Genomic DNA, 26,047 nt, shown 5'->3' with positions numbered 1-26,047 from the left:
CACATGCGGCCCGCCGAGGACATTTATCCGGCCCGCCGGGTGCCGCTGCCTGTCTTGCTTAGCAGCCGACGCGTCCCGGGCCCGCAGTGCGCATAGGAATTTGTTCATAGTTTTTTTTGTAAACTGTAGTCCGGCCCTCCAACGGTCTGAGGGACAGTGAACTGGCCCCCTGTTTAAAAAGTTTGAGGACCCCTGTAAACCTTGCAGGAGGTGCTACGGGTCCCATTTACACGTAAAGAAGTAGGAACTCAGAGCTTGGTGGCTTTCCTAAGGTTCCCCATGTGGTTGTGTTCTGGAACTGGGAAAGGCCAATGCTCCTTCCTCCCATTCAGCCAGTGAGGGTGCTGGGGGAGGTCACGGTAGGGGCAGTGGGCGGGCCTGGGACCAGGGACAGCGGGGAAGGAGTGCTTAGTGCTGCCCCTGTCACCCAGCGCAGGACACCCCGTACTCACAGCACTCGCAGGGACCGCAGCCCGTGGAAGGCGTGGAGGGGGATGCAGCGCAGCCGGTTGTAGCTCAGGATCCTGCGGAAAAGGACACAGTGCCCTGTTGGTCTTCCCATCTCAGCTGCTCACGGGTGCACGGCCCACTCTGGGACCTTCAGAGCCAGTGGCTTATCTTCCCCATTTGAATGTACTGACAAGAGCAGCTTAACAACGCGAGAGCCATCCCCCACCACGGAGGGTCACCCCCACCACGGAGAGTCACCCCCACCACGGAGGGTCACCCCCACCACGGAGAGTCATTCCCCACCATGGAGGGTCACCCCCACCACGGAGAGTCATTCCTCGCCACAGAGGGTCACCCCCACCACGGAGAGTCATTCCCCGCCACGGAGGGTCACCCCCACCACGGAGAGTCATTCCCCGCCACGGAGGGTCACCCCCACCACGGAGAGTCATTCCCCGCCACGGAGGGTCACCCCCCGCCACGGAGGGCCTTCTCCCACTACTCCAGTGAGCTCACTGGCTATCTGTGCCTGGTTCCTTCTGGGTCCCCTGTGGGCTGGCTGCCCAGCCAGGTCGGCCAGGACCCACCTCTACTGTAGAATGGCGAGTGTTCTCCGTGTGCAGAGCTCATGGGAAATGAATGGGCCTGAGCAAAGTGTAATCGTGTAGGGAACCGTCCCCTGGAAGGAACCTCACACCCGCAGAAGGAATCCTAGAGGCCTTCTCCAGGACTGCGGGCCAGGCCCCGTCTAACGGCCAGGCAGCGGCTCTGTTCTCCTTCTGCGGATGAGGGCCTGCCTGGGCAGGGCAGCCACAGGCTGAAGATCACGGAGCACAGGCCTGGCCTGAGGGGTGGGAAAAGGATGGCCGGCCCGTCCCTCTACTCACAGGGTGGAGAGGTGCGACATGTTACTGAAGGTGTAGTTGGTCAGTACGCCAATGCTGTTGTTGCTCAGGTCACTAGAAAAAAGGAGAAGAAGGGTCATAGTTACTGTTAGTTGCCTCTGAGGGAGCCATTCCCAGCTTTCACACATGCCTGCCATCCATCCATCCATCCATCCATCCATCCATCCATCCATAAATCCGCCCACCCATCACCCACCCACGTATTCACCTACCCACCCAGGTATCCAAATGTTCATATGTTATTCACTCTTTATCCAATCATTTAAGCAATTGTTGTCCATCCATCCATTTAGCTATTCAATCATTCCATTCCATGTCTATCCATTCATTTCATTCTACCAGCACCCATAACACATAAGACGACACTCTCCCCTGATTCTAGCACATTTCCCCCCCATCAGCTCTTCCTTTCACTGCCCCTCTGCCCTCCCTCTTGTTTGACGCTCACTTATTCTCCTTATCAGATTCTCTCTTGGGGGACGAGGTTGGTGGGGGGGTCTAGTCTCTGCCAACTACAACCTCCAGCTTCTCCTCAGGGACAAATCCCTAGGCAGTGGTTTCCACAGCAGCTGCACGTGGGAATCCCCTGGGAGCATCTCCACCCTCTGAGGCCGGGCTCCATGCCCCCAGAGTCTGATTTGATCAGTCAAGCGTGGGCTTGAGCATCAGTATTTAAAAAAGCAAGCACATTACTCAGGCGATCAGCTGACGCTGGGGACCACTGCTCTGGGCGGAAGGGTCTCTAGAGCGAGGTTCTCAACGGGGGACACGTTCCCCTCTGCCCCGTGACATCTGACAATGTTTGGAGACATTTGTGTCCCTTCCAAGGGGGAGGGGGCTGTTGGCATCTAGTGGCCAGAGGCAGGGATGCTGCTGAAATTCCCACACTGACCACAACAGCCCCCCAAGCAGGGATGATTGGCTGCTAATGGCCCTAGTGCCAAGGTTGGGAAATCCTCTCTTAGACTGGTTTCGGGCTCATCTGGGAAGCCAGGCTGAACTGTGGACAGGGCGCTTCCTTCCACCTTTCTTCAGGGCCCGCTTCCCAAGGGACCACTTTCTTTCTGAAAGAACTCTCTTCCCCTGTGGACGGGCTCCCTGCCCCCTCCAGGCCCCTTCTTGGCCAGGCAGGGAAGCTGTTGAGGGACGAGGCTCGGAGACCAGCCGGCTCCCTGGGCCACACCTGTGCCCAGCAGCCCGCTCCTCGTCGGAGGGTTTTCCCGGGTCTCGGCAGACAGAGAGCCAGTAGCAGCTACCACCCGAAGGAACGCAATTAGAACCTTCTACTTAGCAGGTTTTCCGGGCGACTAAAGGAGGAGGAGGAAGAAATGCCCATTTATGCTTTTGGCAAATCTAAGTGCAGCCACAGCTGGCGAGGAACCGGGGACGGAGGGATCTCAGGAATTTAACGGGGACCCCAAGCTGAGGAGGCAGGTGATGCGATGGCCGGCAATGCCAGGCGCCTGGAATTTCTGCACGTGGTTCTCACTGGGGCCCTCAGGCTGGCCCAGCCCTGCCAGCTGTCTGTCCCTGCCAGCTGTCTGTCCCTGCCCCCCCCCGGGGAGAGAGAGCAGGGCGGCCGCAAGCCTGCAGCTGGCCTCCGACTCCCCGCGTTTCCCCAGCTCCCCCAGGAGAGAAGTGGGCTCTTACATAAGTGTCAGGTGCCGGAGGGTGGGCAGCTCCCTGGGCACGGCCGTGAGGTGGTTTCCTTCCAGGTACCTGGAAGAGGAGCAGAGTGACACGGATGGGCAGTGGGCACCCACGTCGTCATGTCCCCAGAGGCGCCACGTCGTCATGTCCCCAGAGGCGCCATGGGCCCTGACTCCCAGACGGGTGGGCTCCCGGTGTCCTCTCTCAGAGCTCCCCCACCCCTGCGAGGTACGCACCACATTTGTCCCTGAACATTTGTTTGTGTGAGTATCCACCACTGACCTCTCCCCCACTGGACTGTCTAAGATTGTCCGGTGCAGAGTCTCCCCAAGGCCGAGTACAGAGCGATACACAGCAGGTGCTGATAAACAGCCACCCGCCGTGTACCCAGCCCTCGCCACACCCTTACACGGCAGCGGCTCGCAGTTGAGGAAACAGAGCGCAGAGATGCTAAAACACTTGCCCAAGGCCACACAGCACACGAGTGGCTTGTTGCGCTCTTACCACACTCCTGTGTGGCCTCTCGTCAGCATCCTCACCTGAGGTGGGAGGGGAGGGGGCGTGTGGGGCCCTGGAGAATGGGCACCAGACACGCACTTCTGGAGCCTCTGGGCCCACCGCGCTGGTGCCGGTGCCCTGGGTTCCAGCTGGGCTCAGACCTGTGCTGGTGGTGATCAGACCAGCCTTTCTTCCTGCTTACAGTCCTTCCCTGGATTCCACTGCTTGTTAGAGAAGGGCTGTCTGTCTGTCTGTCTGTCTGTCCGTCTATCTATCTATCTATCTATCTATCTATCTATCTATCTAGCAGCCTTGGGCAAACTATGGCCCGCGGGCCAGATCCGGCTGTTCTACCCGGTTCTCTTGCTCTCCCCTCCGCTCCTTTACTTTGAATTTATATTAGTTCACACAAACACTCCATCCATGCTTTTGTTACGGCCCTCCGGTCCAGTTTAAGAACCTATTGTGGCCCTTGAGTCAAAAAGTTTGCCCACCCCTGATCTAGAGAGTACATTTACTTAAGGATCTGCTCAGGCCACTGTGGAGGGGACAGTCCGAGATCTGTGGGGCAGGTGGCAAACTGGAAACTCAGGCGGGATTTCTACGTTAGAGTCTTGAGGCAGAGCGCCCACTTCTCCAGGAACCCCCAGCCTTTTGTTCCCTAGGCCTCCTAGGATCATGAGTTCCACCTCCACATCACCTGGGCGATCTCTGCTACTCAGAAAGCCCCCTGACTTAGATGCTAACCGATCTCCAAGCGCCCTCCCGCATGTTTGCCCCAACAACTGGGCCAAGTTAGCCATGACGTGAGCCACGCAGTCCTGTCTCCCTCTCCAGTTCTACAGCCAGTGCCCCCTGGACCTCTGGTTCCAACTCCACTGACCTTCCTCCTCCCCAGACGCCCCTGCTCCTTGGGGGGCAGGTCCAGGCCCTCATCTGCCCCTTGCCTAGTTACCCCCCACAGATGCTCGGATCTCAGCCTAAGCGTCCCTTCCCCTGTCATATCGCACACCCATGGGTGACACGGCAGGCTCCCGAAGCGTTGGACCCCATGGTGAGGTCCTCAGAGTGGTTCTGCTTGGCTCGCCATGGTGTCCTATGTGCTCGTGGGCAGCAGGGGAAGTCCTCTGTGAGATGAAAACCCCAGTGCGCCTGGGGGCAGGGGCGCTGCGAGGGGCGAGGGGGTGGCTCTAAGAGCAGAATGTCCCTGGCCACCTGGCCCGGCTGCTCAGGAAATGCGGAATCAAAGGTTCCATTTCCGAAATGCAGATGTGGCTGTGGGAAAGCCCGCTTTGCAGGGTGACTGCACAGCTGCCTGCAGCCCAGGCCCAGGCCCCCAGGGACGCTCTCCGAAGGCAGCATTCGTGTTCGCCCTGGAATTAGCAGGGAGCATTTCCAGTGGGTTAACTTCCGTGTTGACCTGCATTTATTTTTTCATTTTTTAAAAATATATTTTTATTGATTTCAGAGAGGAAGGGAGAGAGAGATAGAGAGATAGAAACATCAATGATGAGAGAGAATCATTGATTGGCTGCCTTCTGCTTGTCCCCTACTGGAGATTGAGCCCGCAACCTGGGGATGTGCCCTTGACCGGAATTGAACTCAGGACTCTTCAGTCCGCAAGCCGAAGCTCTATCCATTAAGCCAAACCAGCTAGGGCGACCGGCAATTAAATGCTGTGTCAGCCCTAGCTGGTTTGGCTCAGCGGACAGAGCACTGGCCTGCGGACTGAAGGGTTCCAGGTTCGATTCTGGTCAAGGGCTTTACCTCGGTTGCAGGTTCCCGGCCCTGGTTGGGGGCATGTGGGAGGCAACCAAGCGATGTGTCTCTTTCACATCGATGTTTCTCTCTCTGTCTCTCCCCCTCCCTTCCACTCTCTCAAAAAACCAATGGGAAAAATACCCTTGGTTGAGAATATAAAAAAAAAAATGTTGGGTCAGCCCCAGCAGGAATACAGGTCTGTCTTGTGTGAACATCCACACAGATCTCTGTGGTGATGCTCCCTGTCCTGTTAGAGCTTTGTGGTGCTGATAGGTGTGCTGTCCCCACTATCCCCCCTCTCTGCCCCCGCCAAACTCCTGGACCTGCTGGCTGGTGAATGAGAGGGAGGGCAGGCACCTTCCAGGGCCCTCAGTGCGGGCCAGGATTTGCACCGGGGCCTGGGGTGACAGAGCACAGGCAGCTGAGGCTCACATCCTGGCCAGTCGCACTAGCTAATAGCTGTGTGACATTGGGCAAGTTGCTTAGCCTCTCTGAGCTTGTGTTTCCTCATCTATAAAGTGGGGCTTATAAGAGTCAGCACCCGGGAGTGATTATGAAGGTTAAATTGGAGTCTCTGGGGAGAGCTCTTGGAGCAGCCTGGCACACTGGTGTTCAATGCACTCTGAATGTAACATATATACGGAGGCGCACGTATGTCTCCGTCCGATGGTGAAGGTGATCACGGGAAGGCAGACAACTAGCCCTGCTGTCCAGTCTCTGTTCTTCCAGACCAGTGGTCGGCAAACTTATTAGTCAACAGAGCCAAATATCAGCAGTAGAACAACTGAAATTTCTTTTGAGAGCCAAATTTTTTAAACTTAAATTTCTTCTAACGCCACTTCTTCAAAATAGACTCGCCCAGGCCATGGTATTTTGTGGAAGAGCCACACTCAAGGGGCCAAAGAGCCGCATGTGGCTCACGAGCTGCAGTTTGCCGACCACGGTTCCACACTAACGTTTCCAAAGCCAGAGTCAGATCATGTCCCTTTCCTGCCTAAGCTTCTTCCTTGGCTCCTGTGCTCCCGGGATGGAGAGCCAGCCCCCATCGCGGCCCACAAGAACTCACACGTTTCTTCAAGTCTCCAGCACACACCGCCTCCTTCCCACTCTATTCGCTCCATCTCACGGCCCCTCGGCTTCTTGACCTTAAGGTCTTACCACCTTGTGGTCTTCATGAGACCTATTCTTTGTACTCCTTTCCCCCTTTATTTTCCTGGGAAGTGCTGTTCTACTTCCTCTAGGAAATGCCTAGTTCACGGGTTCGTATTGTCCTTCTCCCCTAGTCCATGTTTCTGAGATCAGGAGTCTCGTCAGTCCCATGGGCTGCTGTCCTCCCAGCTTCCATGACAGATCTGGTCCAATAAGCTCAATAAACGCTTGACGGAGTGAAGGGGGCTCCCTCAGCCCCGCCCCTGTCCCCCCAGATAGTCATGGCACTAGAAGTGTCCTCGACTGAAGCCATCTGCTCAGGGCTTTTCAGAGCCTGTGCCAGGACTCTAAGTGCTGCGGCACCAGAGCCAGCCTGCTCTCAGAAGATGTGGTCAGCGCCCTCCAGCTGGCTGCAGGCGTTCTGTGCCCCTCCCTGGCCAGGGAAAGGCAAGGAGGCAGTCCGCGATGGGCAGTTGCTCTGTAAGTGCTCTGGGGCGCCTGGCCAGTGCTGGGGGCACAGAGAGCATTGCTGGGGAAGGTTGGACCCAGCCAGCAGGAAAGACCCAGCCAGAACCACTGACCAGGGCCCACGGCATCATGGCAGGGATGCCGAGTTTGCCTTCTCCCTGAGTTTGCAAGGAGACCTGTGGCTGTCGGGTGCAAATCCCCAACAAGCCAGGCCACTGGGCAGAGCGCATGGGACCTGGGCCTCGGCCAAAGGGGAGGAAGAGTCTAGTGGCTCAAGGATGAACCTTGGGGTCAGGTGCCCCGGGTTCAGGTCTAAGCCCTGCTGCTTCTTGGTAGTATGATCTTAAGAAATTACCCAACCTTTCTGTGCCTCAGTTACCTCATCTGCAAAATGGGAGTAAAAACATCGGCCTTGTCAGTTGTTGGATTAGATGAGGTCACATAAGATACCCGGCATTCATAGGCCTGGCAAGCAGTGAATGCCTTATACACGGCAGCTGCAGAGAATCCCGCGGACAGGACTCTGCCCTGCCTCCCTAAAGGCCCTGGGGGTGGGGTGGGGTGGGCTGGGCAGGGTTTCCCAACTCCTCCCCATCTGTCTGCTTGTCACTCACTGCCCGGTTCTGCCCCTCCTCCTGCATGCATGGCCATCGTCCTCACTGGGTTTGAGAGAAGGAGACAGCTCCGTCTGAGCTGCTCGGTACTCCCAGACTCCACCCTCTAACCCAGCCGTGGGCAAACTACGGCCCGCGGGCTGGATCCGGCCCGTTCGGCTGTTCTATCCGGCCCGCGGAGCCGAAAGAGCAGAGGGTTCTCTTGCTCTCCCCTCCGCTCCTTTACTTTGAATTTATATTAGTTCACACACACTCCATCCATGCTTTTGTTCCGGCCCTCCGGTCCAGTTTAAGAACCCATTGTGGCCTCGAGTCAAAAAGTTTGCCCACCCCTGCCCCCTTGGAGCTGCGCAGTGCTAGGCCAGGTCCCTCCCACCCTGTCCTTCAATCAATGACTCTTGTCATCTCCTGCCACACTCACTCTCCAGGTGCCCTGTGTCCTCTTGGCCAAGCCCCATCCCTTCTGGACCTACAGGGCTGCACGCGCGCGCGAACTGCCAGCCTCTTCCCAGGGTGCCCTCTGACCCCACTTGATTCCCAATAGAAACCCCTTCTTCCAACAGGTGTGCCTGGGGACAGAGGGCACCCTTCCCTTGTCCTCTCCCGGGGGTATCAGTGGTAGGACAGCAACCCAAGAGCATGGTCCTCAGACCCAAGTCAGCATCAAATTCCCTGATGAGTTACTACCTGGGGGTGGACTGCGGCACCCCGGGGTCTGCCCCTCCGCTCCAGCCTCAGGGAGGTGTGGGCCTGGGGTCCGTTTCCAGAACCAGAGGCCTGGTGTGAGCAAACATCCCCTTAAGTGGCAGCCAGCAGACGTTAGGTTTAAATGCTCCCGGAATGGCAGGCCTCCGCCGAGAAGGCTCGAGGCACAGCAACGAGGGAACTTTCTGAAGCTGAGGAGTGTTTGTGTCAGGGACCTTGGGGGTTGGGATATGCCACATCTGCTTCCCTTCAGCGTTCAGTAAGACCCTGGAGGCTTGCTTTTAAACCGGGAACTCGCTGCTGTCTTCTAGCAGGTGTCTCTGTGGATTGTTTGCCTGCTCGTGTGTAATGGCCTGAGTGGTTGTCAAAGTGTTGTCCACGGGACCCTGGGGTCCCCTAGACTCTTCAGGGATCTATGAAGGAGGCTAAAACTATATCTGCAGTTAGATTAAATCACGGTTTTCCTTTCGTGCTGTGTGAGTAAAACTGCTGGCACCTCAGCATGAATCAAGGCAGCGGCACCAAAGAGTATAACTACAAGCCAGTTTCATTTAAGAATGCCCTCGATGAAGAGTAAAAACTGTTAACTGCATTAAATCTCCAGCCTTGAGCACACCCCTTCAGTATTCTTTGTGTCAAGCGGAAGTGTGCCGAAGGCATTTTTGCTGCATGTGAAGTGCGTTGGAAGAAAAGCACCAGGCACCTGAGTTACAAGCTAAACTAGCCTCCGCCCCCGTAAACCACCGTTTTTTACTTAGAAGAATGACCAGCAAACAGGTTCTTCCCAAATGGGCATTGAGAAGACAATTTCTTAAGAATGAACAGGGTGAGCCCGCCACTCAAAGGAAAAGAGCTGACAGTAATTGTTGGCAACGACAAAATTTGAGCTTCCCACTGGAAATGAAAAATTTGTAAAAACCTGGAACTGCCACATCGAGCGCGACTGCGTGCCTTTACTCAAGGACTTCTCTGTGAGGTGGCCGTGATAGGAAGGGCTGTGGCATGTCTGGTGTTACATGACGCAGGGCGTCAGCATGGAGAAGCACAGTAACTCGGTGAGCCAGGGTTTCCCAGTCCACAGTGTGTGCTGTCACAGGACCAGGTGTGGGGGAGTCCAACTCAGAGTGCCAGGTGGAGCAGCGGGTTTAATGGGACAGAGCACCAACGCACATGGACATGGTTTTGGGTCCCACAGGGCAAGGAGCCGTTGAGGTGGGGGAGACAGAGATGGGCTGCGGGGAAACGGCTCCGTGCATGGGCTACCCGCTGCCTGCTCTCCGTGCCTGTGTCAGACGTCCACACCTGCTTTGCTTTTTCTCCTTCTCAGTGAATGGATGTTTTGTTTTGTAAGCTGGCAGCTCGGCCTGAGATAACCCAGGATGCCCGAGGGAGTTGGGAAGCTGGCATTGGACGCACCAAATCTGGACTTGGCCGGCGTTTCTGAACCAGAAGCCTCTGGGCCTCAGCTTCCTGGGCCGGCAGCTCTTGCGTCCTCTGGCATCCACGTTCCTGCCCTCTGCCCCCTCTCCCCTCCCAGAGACGGAGATGGAGATGGTGTGGGACCGAGGGGAGGGCTGCTCGCCTTGGTGAGCTTCGCAGACCATCTGGCCAGGGAAGCGCCATCGGTTCCAAGGCAGGCCACCAGGCCTCCTCCCCAAGCTCCGAAGTTTACTTTACAATTACAGCCAATTATCTGTGTTATTCTAATCTCTGCTTCATGAGCCGCGGGAAAACATCCGCGGGCCTGTTTTCATAGCAGGTTCTTCTCTTCGACCTGCGGCACTTGGCACTCAATTAGCCCGGAAAGGGGTCACTTTATGCAGCTCCCCACCCCCCAGCCCAGCCTGCCTGGGAACATCGTGGGGCTCACTGCACGTGGCACGTGCTCACATGGATCTTCAAGGGCAGGGCCTTGGCCCAAACCCAGGGCCGATGCGGACTTTCTAGTGCCCATCAAGACCTTTGTTTCTCCCCTGGGCTGGCAGCCCCGGTTACTGTCTCCCTGAGTGACAGGAGGTGCCAGGAGCCACAACACTCACCCAAGACAATGGCACACTCAGGCCCCACCCAGGAGGCAGTGCGAGAGCCGGGAGGTGTCTGGGTCTCCTTCTGTTGAGGGCTGAGGGCTCATGCTAAGCTGCCTGGGAAAATGCAAGCTGACGGATGGGTGTGTGGGTGTGTGTGTGTGTGAGTTTCCTGCTATGGCAGGTGTCCCTCAATCCCTCCCACTCTGCCACTCAGCCCCTTCTCACATTTCACTCCTCCCTTTCAGACCAGGGCTCCAGCTTCACCCCCAGAGCAGCTTCCTCTGACCTTCATGTGAAGGTCAAGCCTCCCCCTTTGCAATTCCCAGCAGCCCCGTCCCTCTTGTGCAGCACAGGCTCCTTGCACGGAGCTTCGGGACCAGCGAGCAGATGTGCTACCTCCCTGGTAAGCCTGACCCCACGAGCGGAGGGGTCACACCGGGAGGCTCGCACTGCCTCCCCAGGGTTTGCAGCGTTGCTGACACACGTGCGCTCGGTCACTGAGCGGGAATGAAAGGATGGAGGCATCGAGATGGTGTGGCGTGTGAGTGAGCACGCTGGCCTGGCCGCAGCTTCACTGCTCCTGGGACGGGCCTCCTGCCCCCGGGGCTGACGGAGCTTGCGAGGGGCAGAAATAGGTTCTCTGCCCAAGAGTCAGAGCCCTGCAGGGAGGGAGTGGCATCTCTTCCATCTAACGGGAAGAGAGCGGAGCGGCATCTCTTCCATCTAACGGGAAGAGAGCGGAGCGGCATCTCTTCCATCTAACGGGAAGAGAGCGGAGCGGCATCTCTTCCATCTAACGGGAAGCTGGGGCAGAAGCCGCCCCCAGAAGCTAGCGCCGGGAGCGTGGGCTGCGGAGTGAGAGGCGCCCAGAGCTACGTGTCATCTGTGAAATGTGCTGCTTTACGGGCGAGGGGGGCTGTGTTCGCAGCAGCGTGTGGGGAGCCACGACGACCCTGTGCTGTGTCTGGTGTCAGACGGAGAGTTTGGTGGGGAAGCTAGAAGGCAGAGTGCAGAGCCAGGGGGTCCGGGGAGATACAGAAAACGGGGCGCTGACCCTCCCACGTGTCACCGGCCAGGCAGAGGCAAGGGTGGGCTACTTCCTGTCCCCTGTCTGAGCTGCTGCCGGCCGCCTGGCGAGGCTCTGCTCCATCTTGCGGGGGGTCCAGAAGAAGGGGCCCCGGGCAGCCTTGTGGGACACGGGGTAAAGTGATGACGCTGGTGGGGATTCCGGGGTGCTCAGGGGGTACTTACAGCTCAGTCACGTCCTTGGGGATGCCTTTAGGGAGGGCGCGGAGCCCCCTGTTGCTGCACCGCACCACCGTCTCCACGCAGGTGCACTGCTCGGGGCAGCGAGGGCCCAGATGGCAGCTGCTCTCGTCGTTGCCTGTGGAGACCCTGAGAGTCAGCGTGGCGGGACAACTCACACGGGGGACAGAATCCCATGGGGGACAGGCTCCCGTGGGGGGGTACACAGACTCCCCTGGCGGGGACAGAGTCCCACGGCAGGGGACAGACTCCCTGGGGGACAGGCTCCCGTGGGGGACAGACTTCCCTGGCAGGGGACAGGCTCTTGTGGGGGACAGACTCCCGTGGGGGACTCCTCTGTGGGGGACAGGCTCCTGTGGGGGACAGACTCCCGTGGGGGACAGACTCCTCTGTGGGGGACTCCTCTGTGGGGGACAGGCTTCCATGGGGGACAGACTCCCGTGGGGGACAGACTCCCGTGGGGGACAGACTCCTCTGTGGGGGACAGGCTCCCGTGGGGGACAGACTCCCATGGGGGACAGACTCCCATGGAGGACAGGCTCCCATGGGGGACAGGCTCCCGTGGGGGACAGACTCCCGTGGGTGACAGGCTCCCGTGGGGGACAGACTCCCGTGGGGGACTCCCGTGGGGGACAGGCTCCCGTGGGGGACAGACTCCCGTGGGGGACAGGCTCCCAGGGGGACAGGCTCCCCTGTGGGGACAGTGAGCAAGCCGGTGCCTTCAGTAAAGGGAAGCCCGTGGCTTCCAGTGGGACCAGGAGAGGGAGCCTGCTGGTCTCACTCTGGGTCGGAGGAGGAGTGCCCGTTCGGGGAGCAGGGCTGCCTGTCTTGTACCACATTTGTCAGGAAGACTCTGAAAACTCGATTGGCCAGAGTATTAGACAGGAAAGAGGTCACTGTCAACCGCTCAGAAATAAACCAAACTGACTAACCAGTGGTGGAGGTAGGGGCAGAGCCCGGCCCAGGCCCTTCCTCCCCTCCTCCCCGCTTTCTTCCCTCTTTCCACAACACAGCACCTCTGCCTCCGGGAGACTATGTCCCACCCTCCGTGATACGTTAACCTCAGATACTCTTTAAACCAGTTCTGCATATAAATCGGTTGGCCGAGGAAAAACTGCTGGCTTGAATTTAAGCAGACAACCTGCCTCCGGCATCCTGACACTGGAAGCCTCGCTGTCCAGGTGTTCACGTACCTATCCAGTGACAGGAACTTGCTGGGAGCTCACCGGGAAGTCCGTTTCTCATGAGCGCACACGCTGAGCCTCAACAAGGTGCCGGCAGGAGCCGAGGCCGAGGCCCAGGGCACCGTGCACAGCGGTGCGGGCTGCGCCCTGCACAGAGGGCTGCGTCCCCTAATGGCACCATCTCACTGTGGACTTGGCAGGTGAGGGTATTTGGGTCACAGTACATGGCCATACGGTATCTTGTTACAAATCCATATATTATGACAAACTTCTGACTAATGGAAGTAAAATGTCTTTAGAAAAAGGCACCTTTTTTTAATTTGCACTAAGGAGCCACATGGCGGGGCAGCCGCCCTTCCGAGCCCTTCTGAGCCCCAGCTGCATGCCCGGGGGCGGGGTAGAATCAGACTCAGAGGTCCTTGCTTTCCTGGTACACCCCACCCGCCCCGGCTGTGCCCCTGACCGCCCTGCTGCCTCACCTTCGCAGGTGAAGTCCTGGATGGCCACGTCCTGGATGGGAATCTCCTTGAGGAAGAATGGCTTCTGGCACCGGGGGTTCCCACTGACGACCCGACGCTTCCTCAGCCACTTGCCGAGCCAGGCCAGGTGGCAGTTGCAGTTGAAGGGGTTGGACAGGAGGTTTCTGGGAGGAAAGAAGGGTCCTCTCTGGGTGCTTACGCATCTACTGTGGGAGCTGGCCCAGGTCCTGTTCTGCATCCTGGGGCCCAGCTCTCCAGCGGGTCAGGCCCAGGTCCTGTTCTGCATCCTGGGGCCCAGCTCTCCAGCGGGTCAGGCCCAGGTCCTGTTCTGCACCCTGGGGCCCAGCTCTCCAGCGGGTCAGGACCAGGGGAGGGGGAGGAGGTCTGGGAAGGGAAATGCAGACTCTTCTGAATCCAGATGCAGTCTTTGCAAATGTCACTCCGGACCTCGGCTGATGGCCGTGACCGTGGCCCCGGCCACACGCCCTGTCTGCAGAGCCCCAGCTGTGAGCTCCCCCTGGCTCCTTAGCCAACTCTCTCGCTCAGAACCTTTACACATGGAGGTCCTCCTGCGGGGACAGGGCCCTAGTGTCCACCTGGCTGGCCCTCATCAGCCTCCAGTCCTCGGCCTGAGGGACCCTCAGCAAATTCTCCTCCATCTCTCGCCTTCATTCCCTCCGTGGCACCCACCAGAGCTGGTCATGATTGCCCAACGTTTGCCCCCGAGGGGAGGCCCCAGGTCTGTCTCTTTCTGCGTCCCCTGGCACAGGTGTGACACCAGCACAGACTGTGCGTGTCCGCTGGAGGGACAAAGGGATGATAGCACCTGTCACTCCCTGAGTGTCACCTAGAGCAGCAGTCGCCAACCGGTGGTCTGCAGACCACTTGTGGTCCATGAGGTCCCAAAGGTTGGCAACTGCTGACCTAGAGGACTGGGACCAGGCAGAGCACTTTATAAATCCTCCCCTCACTCGACTGGTCATAACCACCCCAGGAAGGAGGCAGCATTTCTCATTTCTCAAATGAGGAAAGTAAAGCCGCTCAAGTCCCTTTGGCCCTTTGATGCGACCCCTCGAAGCTGGGCTTTGCACGGTCCTGTGTATCTGCTCTGCTCTAGGCCACCACAGGCCTTTGCACAAGATCTTCCCACGGGAGGAGATGCACTTCCCACTTGACAAGCTAGCTCCCCTCCTGGAACACAGAGCCGGTGTTCCCCGACGGAGCCTATGCTGGGTTTCCACAGCACTGCAGGCCTCGCTCTGTGGAGACTCACTGCGCTGTGAGCTCCAGGAGGGACCACGCCTGTGCCTCCTCAGGCCGAGATGTGCTCGGCACACGAAGGGAGGCTGATAAATGGTTGTTAAGTGGACAGATGGGTAGATGACCTTGGGCAGAGATAGCAGGGAGCCGGGAGGGGAGAGGCCTGCAGGGGAGGAGCTGGTGAGTGTGCAGTGGATCTAGGAGGACTTACATGGTGGACAGGGAGACCAGCGTGGTGAAGGCCCCGGGGGTGATGGTGCTGATGCGGTTGTCATAGAGGGACAGCAGTCGCACTGAGCTCAGCCCAGCGAAGGTGTCATTGCTCACACAGCTGATGAGGTTGCTCCTCAGCATCCTGCAAGGAGAGGGGTGGGGATGCGAGAGCACAAGCATGACCCTCTCCTTCCACAGCAGGGCCACACCATGTGGTGTGTGTGAGTGTGTATATGTGTGTGCTTGTGTGCATGCTTGTTGTGTATGCATTTATCTGCATGTTGTATATGTCATTTTTATGTACATGTGTCTATGTCATTGTGGGTAAATGTGTTTGTGTGCCTCTATCATTATGCTTCTGGTATGATTCTGTGTGTGTGTGTGTGTGTGTGTGTGTGTGTGTTGGGGCTGCTTAGCATGCTCAGTTCTTCCCCATCATGGGCTGGGAATGTCTGAGGCCTCTGGCTCTAGGACAGCCGTGGGCAAACTACGGCCTGCGGGCTGGATCCGGCCCGTTCGGCTGTTCTATCCGGCCTGCGGAGCCGAAAGAGCGGAGGGTTCTCTTGCTCTCCCCTCCGCTCCTTTACTTTGAATTTATATTAGTTCACACAAACACTCCATCCATGCTTTTGTTCCGGCCCTCCGGTCCAGTTTAAGAACCCACTGTGGCCCTCGAGTCAAAAAATTTGCCCATCCCTGCTCTAGGAGGAAGGGATTCAGGAGGCCAGGCCGGTGCCTGGGCCTGGTCTGCCGCCTGCCAGTCTTCCCAGTCCCTCCGATGCCCTCCCTCCCACCTCCCTCCAGGCCGTGGCCCAGGCCCAGCACTTACAAGGTCTTGAGGCCACTGAGGCCACGGAACATGCGCCCGTGCACCATCTCCAGCTGGTTCCCTGTCAGCATCAGCTCCTGCACGCCCGCTGCTCCATCAAAGGCACCCTCTCGCACCTCCTTGATCTTGTTGTTACTCAGGTTTCTAGAAGGAGGGGGCAGATGGGTCAGGCCAGATGCAGGCAGGGAGTCACTGGCCCTGCAGCCAACCCCTGGAGTGAGGACGTGGTGGTGGGGAGCTCAGCCTTCGGCTCCCAGACGTTTGTCTCCAACACCTGTGCTCAGGGGCAGGGACCCCCGGCCCAACGCGGGGGGGGGCGGGGGGCGGTGGTGAGGTAGGTGGGGTGGGGGGGGCGGCGGCTACCTTTGTGAAACAGACTGTGCAGGGTTTAAAGTCTTTTCAGGGTCATCACCTCTTCCATGCCTGGGCACTGCTAGTGTTACAATAGTGGCTCTCTGTTAACTACAGTCACCAATACTGTACTGCACACTCGAAAGTTGCCAAGAGAGTAAATCCTAAAAGCCCTCATCACAAGAAAAAAGAAAAAGAAAAAAATGTTGTAATTATGTATGATGATGGCTGGCAACTGGATTAATTGTGGTGACCATTTCACGATGTGTGCAAATGTCGAGTCATTATGTTGTAACCTGAAACTAAGCTATGCCAATTGTTCCTCAATAAACATGAATAAACAAAAAGGTATGCAAAATAGGACAAACAATAAAAAGTGTGTATGGACGAAAGAAAAGGTGATTCTTGAACTTTCTGTCTTCAACAGATGCCCTCAGTAAACAGCACTTCCTAAGAGGAGGGGGTAGAAAAATCCCCCCCCCACCCCCACGGGCTGGGTGTTTACAGAACTCAGCTCCCTTGCCCGGCCAGATCCCAGACATAAACCGACACGTCCTAGTCTCCACGTTTTGAGCATTATTCTGTGAGGGGTTTGGCAACAGAATCACATCAAATCCTCAGAGCAAGGCCTACCAGAGGGGTGTCATTATTACCACGGCCTCATCCTAGGGCTAAGGTGACGGAGGCTCAGAGAGCTGGAGCAACTTGCCCGCAGTCACACAGCGCAGAGACGGCGATGGGAAGCCAGGCTTTCAGTACACGCAAAGTCCTCCAGTGAACCCTACGTGACGGTTCCTTAGGGGACGTGGAAATTGACTTCCGTGTGTTACTGCTTTGCAGAACTCGGGTTTGGGGTGTTGTGTTTTCCTAGAGGGGGCTCGGTCCTGTCACTGCGAGCAGGCTCTCCCCTCCCCTGCGAGGTCCAGTCACCATACCAGGCCTCCGGAGACCTGAACAGCGGGCAGGTCCTGTAGGGCCACTGGGGCTGCGAGTTCCCTGGTGGGAGGAGGGGGGGAAGGGAGGGATACCGGGCCGGGGGGGGGGGGGCCGGGGGCCTCTGCAGACCATCCTGAAATGCAGCGCAGGCGCAGGAGGGATGGGTGGAGCGGAAGGTGAGGCATTGACAGCCTGAGGGAGGAATTCAGCCGCCCCAGCACACAGCAGCCAGAGCCTTGCACCCGATGGTGGTGGTGAGGTCTGTGGGCGGAGATGCGCCCGCTAACTGGCCGAGCACCTGAGGTTGTTAGAGCTGAGGGCTCACTAGAGGTGGACCAGCGGGCCCATTGTGCTGCTGGGCATGCCGAGGCCCCGAGAGGAGAGGGCGCTGCTCGCAGTCCCAGAGCACCACTCCCGTCCCTGCACTGTTGCTTCTCCAAGTGCCCACCTCGTGGGAGCTCTGTGCAGAGCCACAGCGGCCTTGGGGTGTGGAACTGGGCACCTAACGGCCCTGGGCAGGCCACCTGCCATTGTTCTAAGTAAGGACCGGCCCTGCAAGGTGCTACAGTGCCCACACCTGCGGGCAGGTATGGAGGACACAGATGGCATCTCAGTCCCACGCTCCATCTCTGCTCCCTCTGTGCTCCTCCTCGTCACCAATCCGCTCCACTCCCCCACTTCTATCCTGCTAAGGACACAGGAGCACACCTCTCAGAACCCCTCCCCCAAGACCGCAGGGGGGTCCTCAGGGGGGCTCCCACACTGGATTTCTGCTCGCTGCCTGGCTGTCCTTACTCGCAGCTGGTTTTCTTATAAATCCTGTTGTCCTGGTCCAAGAACGAAGGTAATGTTCTGGGGAGACTGCAAATTACCCCCAAATAGACATGGGAGGCTCCCCCAGCAGCTGTAACTCATCGAAACGCTGGAGGACACGGGTTTTGCTCCCGAGAGTCAGGCTTCCGGGGATTGAAGTGCAGGGCCGCAATGACGATGAGTTACAGCAGCCGTGCAGCGAGGGCTCCCATCTCCTGACATCTGGTTCTTTAAATGAGCAAAATTAGCATCACGCTCCCGTAAGGCTCTGACCTGCATGTCCTCAGGCTGGGAGAATGGAAAACATCAGGGGAGGACAAAAGGGGAGAGAATGTTCCAGAAGACCAGGCTACTGCTCTCTCTGCATCCATCACAGTGGTGTTCAAAACGGCAGGCGGCCTGGGCTGGAGCCCCGTGCGAGCAAGCAGCCTGGGGCAAGCACTCAGGACACCGAATGAGGGAGTTGAGGTGTCTGCAGACCCTCCTGAAGGGTCCCGATTGGCACTCTGCTCAGGGCTCTGCCGCCCACGAGAACGGAGGGTCCCCTCGGGAGGATCCAGGAAGCCCCACCCCAGGCCCAGGGTGCCTCGGAGGACCCAGAGACAGAGGGACCTGCTGCCGCAGTGAGCGGCTGGCTGAGTCAGACGGCTCTAAGGCTTCCCGAGAGACCCGAGGGCCCCGAGGCTGGGATGCCTCTGGGAAGGCTCTCCGCTTGCAGGGCAGCCCGGAAACCTGGCCACAGGAAGGACCTGCAGTGCTGCTTAAGCCCATGCCAGGTGGACGGGCAAGAGCAAAGGGTTCTGGGAGCCCAGGAGGGGGTCACGATAGAGCAAAAGCGCCTGGTGCACTGGCAGGTCTGGGGGGTCCTGGTCACCTCCATGAGGACCCCTTGCTCCCCTGAGGTGGACATTCTTTCTGCAGCTGGGGTTGCAAGCTCGAATGTCCACAGGGTCCAGGCAGGTGACAACGCCAGGAGCAGGCCCGGGGGGTGGGAGTGGTCAGCTGGGAGCAGGTCCAGGGGGTGGGAGTGGTCAGCTGGGAGCAGGCCCAGGGGGTGGGAGTGGTCAGCTGGGAGCAGGTCCAGGGGGTGGGAGTGGTCAGCTGGGAGCAGGTCCAGGGGGTGGGAGTGGTCAGCTGGGAGCAGGCCCAGGGGGTGGGAGTGGTCAGCTGGGAGCAGGCTCAGGGGGTGGGAGTGGTCAGCTGGGAGCAGGCCCGGGGGGTGGGAGTGGTCAGCTGGGAGCAGGCCCAGGGGGTGGGAGTGGTCAGCTGGGAGCAGGCCCAGGCTCCGGAGGGTTGGGAGTGGTCAGCTGGGAGCAGACCTGGGGGGGTGGGAGTGGTCAGCTGGGAGCAGGCTGGGGGGGTGGGAGTGGTCAGCTGGGAGCAGGCTCCGGGGGTGGGAGTGGTCAGCTGGGAGCAGGCCCAGGGGGTGGGAGTGGTCAGCTGGGAGCAGGCCCAGGGGGGTGGGAGTGGTCAGCTGGGAGCAGGCCCAGGGGGTGGGAATGGTCAGCTGGGAGCAGGCCTGGGGGGTGGGAGTGGTCAGCTGGGAGCAGGCCCAGGGGGGTGGGAGTGGTCAGCTGGGAGCAGGCCCAGGGGGGTGGGAGTGGTCAGCTGGGAGCAGGCCCAGGGGGTGGGAGTGGTCAGCTGGGAGCAGGCCCGGGGGGTGGGAGTGGTCAGCTGGGAGCAGGTCCAGGGGGTGGGAGTGGTCAGCTGGGAGCAGGCCCAGGGGGGTGGGAGTGGTCAGCTGGGAGCAGGCCCAGGGGGTGGGAGTGGTCAGCTGGGAGCAGGCCCGGGGGGGTGGGAGTGGTCAGCTGGGAGCAGGCCCAGGGGGTGGGAATGGTCAGCTGGGAGCAGGCCTGGGGGGTGGGAGTGGTCAGCTGGGAGCAGGCCCAGGGGGTGGGAATGGTCAGCTGGGAGCAGGCCTGGGGGGTGGGAGTGGTCAGCTGGGAGCAGGCCCGGGGGGGTGGGAGTGGTCAGCTGGGAGCAGGCCCAGGGGGTGGGAGTGGTCAGCTGGGAGCAGGCCTGGGGGGTGGGAGTGGTCAGCTGGGAGCAGGCCCAGGGGGTGGGAGTGGTCAGCTGGGAGCAGGCCCGGGGGGTGGGAGTGGTCAGCTGGGAGCAGGCCCAGGGGGTGGGAGTGGTCAGCTGGGAGCAGGCTGGGGGGTGGGAGTGGTCAGCTGGGAGCAGGCCCAGGGGGTGGGAATGGTCAGCTGGGAGCAGGCCCAGGGGGGTGGGAGTGGTCAGCTGGGAGCAGGCCTGGGGGGTGGGAGTGGTCAGCTGGGAGCAGGCCTGGGGGGTGGGAGTGGTCAGCTGGGAGCAGGCCCAGGGGGTGGGAGTGGTCAGCTGGGAGCAGGCCCAGGGGGGTGGGAGTGGTCAGCTGGGAGCAGGCCTGGGGGGGTGGGAGTGGTCAGCTGGGAGCAGGCCCAGGGGGTGGGAATGGTCAGCTGGGAGCAGGCCTGGGGGGTGGGAGTGGTCAGCTGGGAGCAGGCCCAGGGGGTGGGAGTGGTCAGCTGGGAGCAGGCCCAGGGGGGTGGGAGTGGTCAGCTGGGAGCAGGCCCAGGGGGGTGGGAGTGGTCAGCTGGGAGCAGGCCCAGGCTCCGGGGGGGTGGGAGTGGTCAGCTGGGAGCAGGCCTGGGGGGCGGGGGGTGGGAATGGTCAGCTGGGAGCAGGCCTGGGGGGCGGGGGGTGGGAATGGTCAGCTGGGAGCAGGCTCGGGGGGATGACAGTGGTCAGCTGGGAGCAGGCTGGGGGGGTGGGAATGGTCAGCTGGGAGCAGGCTCGGGGGGATGACAGTGGTCAGCTGGGAGCAGGCTGGGGGGTGGGGTGGGAGTTGTCGGCTGGGAGCAGGCCTGGGGCGGCAGTGGTCAGGAGAACTGCTCCTCAGGGTAACTCAATTGAAGCCGTTTGGGAATGTGGGTCCAGTTTTGCCAGACCTTCCGATTTTCCAGAAATCCTGATATTTTGGCATGTGCCAACTCCTGATTTTTAAAGGTAGGCAACTGATTCTTATTAAAAACATAATCGTGGCCAGCAAACCCGCCCAGGGGCACCCGGTGGTGGGGCCACCAGCTTCCAGACTCCGGTTGAGAGTTTTCCAGAGAGAAACGGCTGGAAGTCATCCGAGAGCCGCCACGACCTCACGCTGAAGGTGATGTCATTTGAAAAGTGGCCTTGAGCTGCCACAGTGCTAATGACCCCGTGGGCACCAGTTCATCCTTCTGCATCCCTTACCACAAGCGATGCTCAGGGCAACCTCATCATTCTGACATGGGCACAGGGGCTCAGAATGGTCCGCAAGGGCACAGCTATGTCTAAACCCCTGACTGTGTTCATTCTCCTTTGCCCACGTGCCCTGTCAGGGTAGAGTTAAGAATGCATCCTGGCCAGGCCAGCATGGCTCAGTGGTTGAGCGTCGACCTATGAATCAGGAGGTCATGGTTCGATTCCCGGTCAGGGCACATGCCCAGGTTGCGGGCTCGTCCCCAGTGGAGGACATGCAGGAGGCAGCCGATCAATGATTCTCTCTCATCATTGATGTTTCTATCTCCCTCTCCTTCTCCCTTCCTCTTTGAAATCAATACAAATATATTAAAAAATCACAGAAGAATATACCCTAGGGCCCTGGACCCAACGTCCTTGAGGACACTTAGCAGACTCAGGCACAGGCACAGGTGGCTCTGACCGCCAATGGGCAGAATCCAGTAGACTCAGCACCTCTCTGGGGCGTAGGGGTGGTGGCGGGTCCCAGCGAATAAGGATCTCTACTTAACTAGAGTTGCCGTCAAGTTATTTGATATAAGTGGTTGCAGCTGGAGGCTGCTGGGCCCAGGTTTGCCCTGTCGGGTCACCTGGCTGGCCGGCCAGCAGTGTTTATATGGATTTATGCACGCGCGTGCCCCCCCCCCCCCCCGCCCCCACACGCATTTGCTGCCTCTGTGCCTTGTGCTCCCCACCTAACGGCCCTGCCACCACTCCTGGTCCGAGCTGCTCACTGACGTTTGACCTTGGATAGGTTCCTTGGCTTTCTGTGTTTCAGATTCCGCATTTGTAAAATGAAGTCATTTCAAAGCTTTTTTGTTTTTCCTGATGAGGGTTAGATAAATTACTATCAGTATTATCTGGCACAGAGTAGTAAAGTGACAGGTGGCTAGCTGTTGTTATTGTCCTTGCTGTTATTTTTTATTATTACTAGAGGCCCGGTGCATGAAATTTGTGCGGGGGGTGGGGGGGGAGGGGAGAGTCCCTCAGCCCGGCCTGCACCCTCTCACAATCCGGGACCCCACTGGGTATGTCCGACTGCCGCTGGTCACAGCACCTCCCCACCAGTCAATACCCAGCCTTGTTCGGTGTGTTTCTGTGTAGAGATGCCTCACTTAATATGTGCTGCTGACTTAGTTACATGTAGCCTAACTGCCGGAGCAGAGCTCTGACCACGTGGATGTCTACAGGAGACGCACCACCGCTTACTGTGCTCATGATCGCCAGGCCGCGCCTCCGCACTGTGTTAAACAGTGAAACCGCCAAGGAAAAGCACAAATGTGCAAAAATGTGGCGCTCACAGACTGTGGAAAGAACACCTGTCTCCGGTGTGAGAGCGGGACGAGGGAGCAAAGTGTGAGCTTGCTCCACGGGGGAACCTGCTGAGCGGCTCAGGTTTCTGCTGCCCTCCGTGTCTGTGAAGGTGTGGGTTTTGAGATCACAATACATTTTAGCCAGTAGGCAGATTAGCAAATACAGGGCTGTGAATAATGAGGCTGGACTGGGTTTCCTCTGTTCCAGGGAAGACCTGACTTCTAAGGCTGGGCGCTGTGGCACGTGGGGTGGGGGAGGGAGAGGGGGCAAGGAGAAGGGATTAGATGGTAAAGAGCTTCGGCTGGGGGACCTGGGGAGGAAGGGGAGGGCACAGCCCCAGCCTCACACTGTGGTCACAGAGGAACCCACATTCATTGCTGTGTGTTCTGAGAGAGTCACGGAACCTCTCTGAGCCCCACAGGCTTCCTCAGCCCCACAAAGGGGAGCGTGGAGCCACCCCCTGGCAAGTGTGTGAGGACGAAGTGAGACGATGCACAGGGGGCAAGGCCCCCAATCAATGCTCTACTAGCTCAGCAACATCAGTCCTCTTCTCTTTATGACCTGATCCGAACTCTTAGGCAGGGACAGGGTTATGGCGCTAGGCAGACCGGGCAGTGCGAAGCCCAATATAAAGGCAGGTGGGCCTGTGGCCACGCTCAGGCTCTGGTTAGAGGCCAGAACCTCTGGGCTGGGCCCATGTGAGGCAGCTGGGTTTCCCCCTCCGGGTGCCTCACTGATCGGGGCCTTTAGAGCCCACTTACTGTGGACAATAGCCAAGGTGTGGCGACAACCTGAGTGTCCACTGGGAGACGAGTGGATAAAGAAGATGCGGGACATACGTATGATGGAATGTTACTCAGCCGTAAAAACGAAGGAAAGATTACCCTTTGAGACAGCATGGATGCACCTAGAGGGCATTATGCTAAGTGAATTGTCAGACAGAGAAATACCATATGATTTCCCTTATAAATGGAATCTAAAGAACACAATAAATGAACGGACAAAACAGAAACAAACTCATAGACACAGAGAACAGACTGATGGTTTCCAGAGGGGAGGGTATTGGGGGGCTGTGTGAAAAAGGGGAGAGGATGAGCAAGTACAAATCGCAGTTACAATATAGTCATGGGGATGTAAGCACAGCCTAGGGCATACAGTCAACAATACGGAAATAACTACGTACGGTGTCAAGGGGGCAACAGACTTGGTGGGGGGGGGGAATTTAATGAGTTATATAAATGTCTAACCACTATGCTGTACACCTGGAACTAACATAACATTGAATGTCAAGTGCAAGTAGGAAAAAAACCCCAAACTTTTAAACTCACCTTGAAAAAATTGCTAAGTGACATGCACCTGAGACCCCCATGTCCCATTGCTGGTTCTTTCCTGAGTCTCTCCCCCTCCCTCGGGCAGATGCAGGTTGTGGGCTGGGGAGCAGGACGAGCAGAGGGCACATGGGGGGGCAGGGATGGCACGGGGCACACACCGTGCACAATACTCGACGATTTAGAAACAGTGATGTTCCGTTTTGGTCTGTGTCTACACGCCGTGCCTTAGTGCCTGCTGCCTGCTGCCCAGTACATGCCAGGAGGTGGGGGGTGGGGAGAAGTCAGGGGGAGGCCGAGGGGGCCAAACTGGAGCTGAGGGACTCAGGGACCCGCCCACGCCCCCGCATTCTGCCCAGTCTGCCAGTTGCCCAGCTGACTTACATCTTCCGCAGGTTGGGCAACTTCTTGAAGATACCGGTGGCCTCCAGGACAGATATCTCGTTGTCGTTCAGTCGCCTACATGGGAAGCAAGCAGATGAGGGGGCAGCTTAGCTGAAGATGGATGGGGCTCCCTCTCCCCCACCTTCCGATGCCCCACCCAGCACCCCCATGGCTTTAGCTGAGTTACTGCCTGGGCCTCACACTCAGCCAATATCAACAGAGCTGTGGACAATGGTGGGGAGGGTGGAAAGGGGAGTGTGTGAGGGGCAGGAAAGGGCGAAGGTCAGGTCCTCCCGGGGGAAGCCCCTGGACTAGGTGTGTTGGGCTTTTAATACTCAGCACCCATTGCCAGTGACCCGCCTTCACTCAGGAGGGCACCAGTGACAGTCACACCCTCGGGAAGGCCTCCCCATGTCCTCCCAAGGCGCCCAGCCTCTCGGCTCCTTTCCGACCCTTCCCTCTGCCGGGGCTGCTCGGGGGGGGGGGGGGGGGGGGGCGGGCCCGAGGCCCCCATGCGTAGTTGCTCAGGGAGAGGAGGGCCAGGAGGCGGTGCCTCGCCCTGTCCTGCCGTGACTTGTGAGGCCAAGAGAAGGACGGTGAGGGTAATGAGGGCCACCTACATTTACCCGGGGCTTACTCTGCGCCAAGTTCAAGGTGAGTCCTGTGCTCACATTCTCTGACCCAATCGTCCTGGACATCCTGGCGGTAGGGTCATTGCCTCCACTTCTGCAGCTAAGAATCTGACCCTCAGATCTGAGAAGCAGCTGCCCAGTATCAGGAAGACTGGAGAAGGCGGGCATCAGACCCAGGTCCACCAGCCCCCCACCTTCCAGTGCTGCGTCCCCATCCCCCCACCCGTGGGTAACTTCCTAGCGCTTCCTTTGTGGATAAACCATCACACCCCTTATCGGCACACTTGGAGGCTCAGATACAGCTAATCATCCGAGCTCTCTCTCGCTCTGTGACAGTTACCTATTTACCATCCGTCTCTCTGGTTATACTGTAAGCTTCGTAAGGACGGACTGCCTGCTCTGTTTGCTATGAAAGCTGGTGGGCCTAGCACAGTGCCTGGCTCACAGGTGTTCGGGAGATATTTGTAGAATGACAGACTGTCTTCATGTGTGAGCAAGCTGTCCCCAGGGGATGCTTGGGTGGCTGAGTCAGGAGGGCACCTCAGGAAACCCTGCCAGAGCTGACCCGGGGTGACTGGGGTGGGGGATGCGAATGGAGTCCCCTCCCAGGCGGCACTTACAGATCGGTGGCGTATTCAGGGAGGTGGCTGGGGATGCGGGCCAGCTTCTGGTTGGAGCAGTCCACAACGGTGCCCTCGCAGCGACACTTCTCGGGGCACACGAGGTCCATGAAGCACTCGCTGCTGAACCGGCTGCGGTAATCCTCTGAGCCTGGGCGGGCCAAAGAGGGAGGGCGGCGTCACCAGGGTTCCCGCACCCGCCGGGGGCAGACACAGTGCTGCCCGCATTTGTTGGCCACCTTGCTGGTGCCCTCCCACCCCCCAGCTCTCCCTCTGGGCTGCCATTCACCATTCTCGTCCCCTGGAGACCTCTCCGCGGGCGCATGAGTTTTTGGGGGGCACGGACCTCTCAGAGAAGCTGAGGGAAGCTAGGGTGTCTCCCCCTAGAAGTGCTCCAGGCACATGTGTGTGGAATTTGGCTACAATTTAGGGGGCTACTGAGTCCTGATGCTCCTCGTCCATGAACTCTCTGAATGCCCATGACAACCCAAATGAGGAGACGTTGATGGGGTTCTGGTGGGGGCTACACCAGGGGCGGGAACAAAGTAAGAGGAGGGGTCACACACTCAGGGCCCAAGCAGGTAACGAGACGATAAAGGAGGCCCCGCACAGGGCCACCCATGACCACCGACACCTGGCTCCAATAGTGGATGACAATACTGAGGGCCGGGACCTGGGGAACGGAAGGCACTGCCCCGGAGCTTGGGAATATGGCCCCGTGTTGCCTGACATTCCTTTAAAAATATGTTGGCAAAGAGTAAAAATTTCAAACACAGAGAAGGCAAACACCAGCCCTCTGAGGGTCAGATCTGTGCCCCCTCTCCGCCTTGCGAGGGTGCCCTGCTGAGCTACAGTGAAAGGCCAGTTCCGAGGAGCTAAGAGTGTCTGAAACCAGGGTTTATTTTTTCAAAATGTGGTTTTCCTTGAGGGTAACAGGTCCAACCACGCGCTGTCCGAGC

General features: G+C 58.6%; 1 protein-coding gene across 2 annotated transcripts in view; it reads right to left on the bottom strand.

The window, feature by feature from the left end:
- SLIT3 (slit guidance ligand 3) overlaps positions 1-26,047 on the bottom strand; it is a 560,992-nt gene that overhangs the window by 32,706 nt on the left and 502,239 nt on the right. For both annotated transcript variants that reach the window (XM_080675632.1, XM_080675633.1), the window contains 9 exons: positions 25,089-25,239; positions 23,837-23,911; positions 15,459-15,602; positions 14,628-14,771; positions 13,157-13,320; positions 11,479-11,611; positions 3,006-3,074; positions 1,338-1,409; positions 453-524 (listed from right to left, as the gene is read on the bottom strand). In XM_080675632.1, coding sequence (XP_080531758.1) covers positions 453-524; positions 1,338-1,409; positions 3,006-3,074; positions 11,479-11,611; positions 13,157-13,320; positions 14,628-14,771; positions 15,459-15,602; positions 23,837-23,911; positions 25,089-25,239 — 1,024 coding nt within the window. The remainder of the gene's footprint in view (positions 1-452; positions 525-1,337; positions 1,410-3,005; positions 3,075-11,478; positions 11,612-13,156; positions 13,321-14,627; positions 14,772-15,458; positions 15,603-23,836; positions 23,912-25,088; positions 25,240-26,047) is intronic.

The sequence above is a fragment of the Plecotus auritus genome (assembly GCF_963455305.1).
Source record: "Plecotus auritus genome assembly, chromosome: 6".
Taxonomy (NCBI): Eukaryota; Metazoa; Chordata; class Mammalia; order Chiroptera; family Vespertilionidae; genus Plecotus; species Plecotus auritus.
The sequence above is the reverse complement of the archived record's forward strand: the minus strand, read 5'-3'. Positions and strand labels throughout refer to the sequence as shown.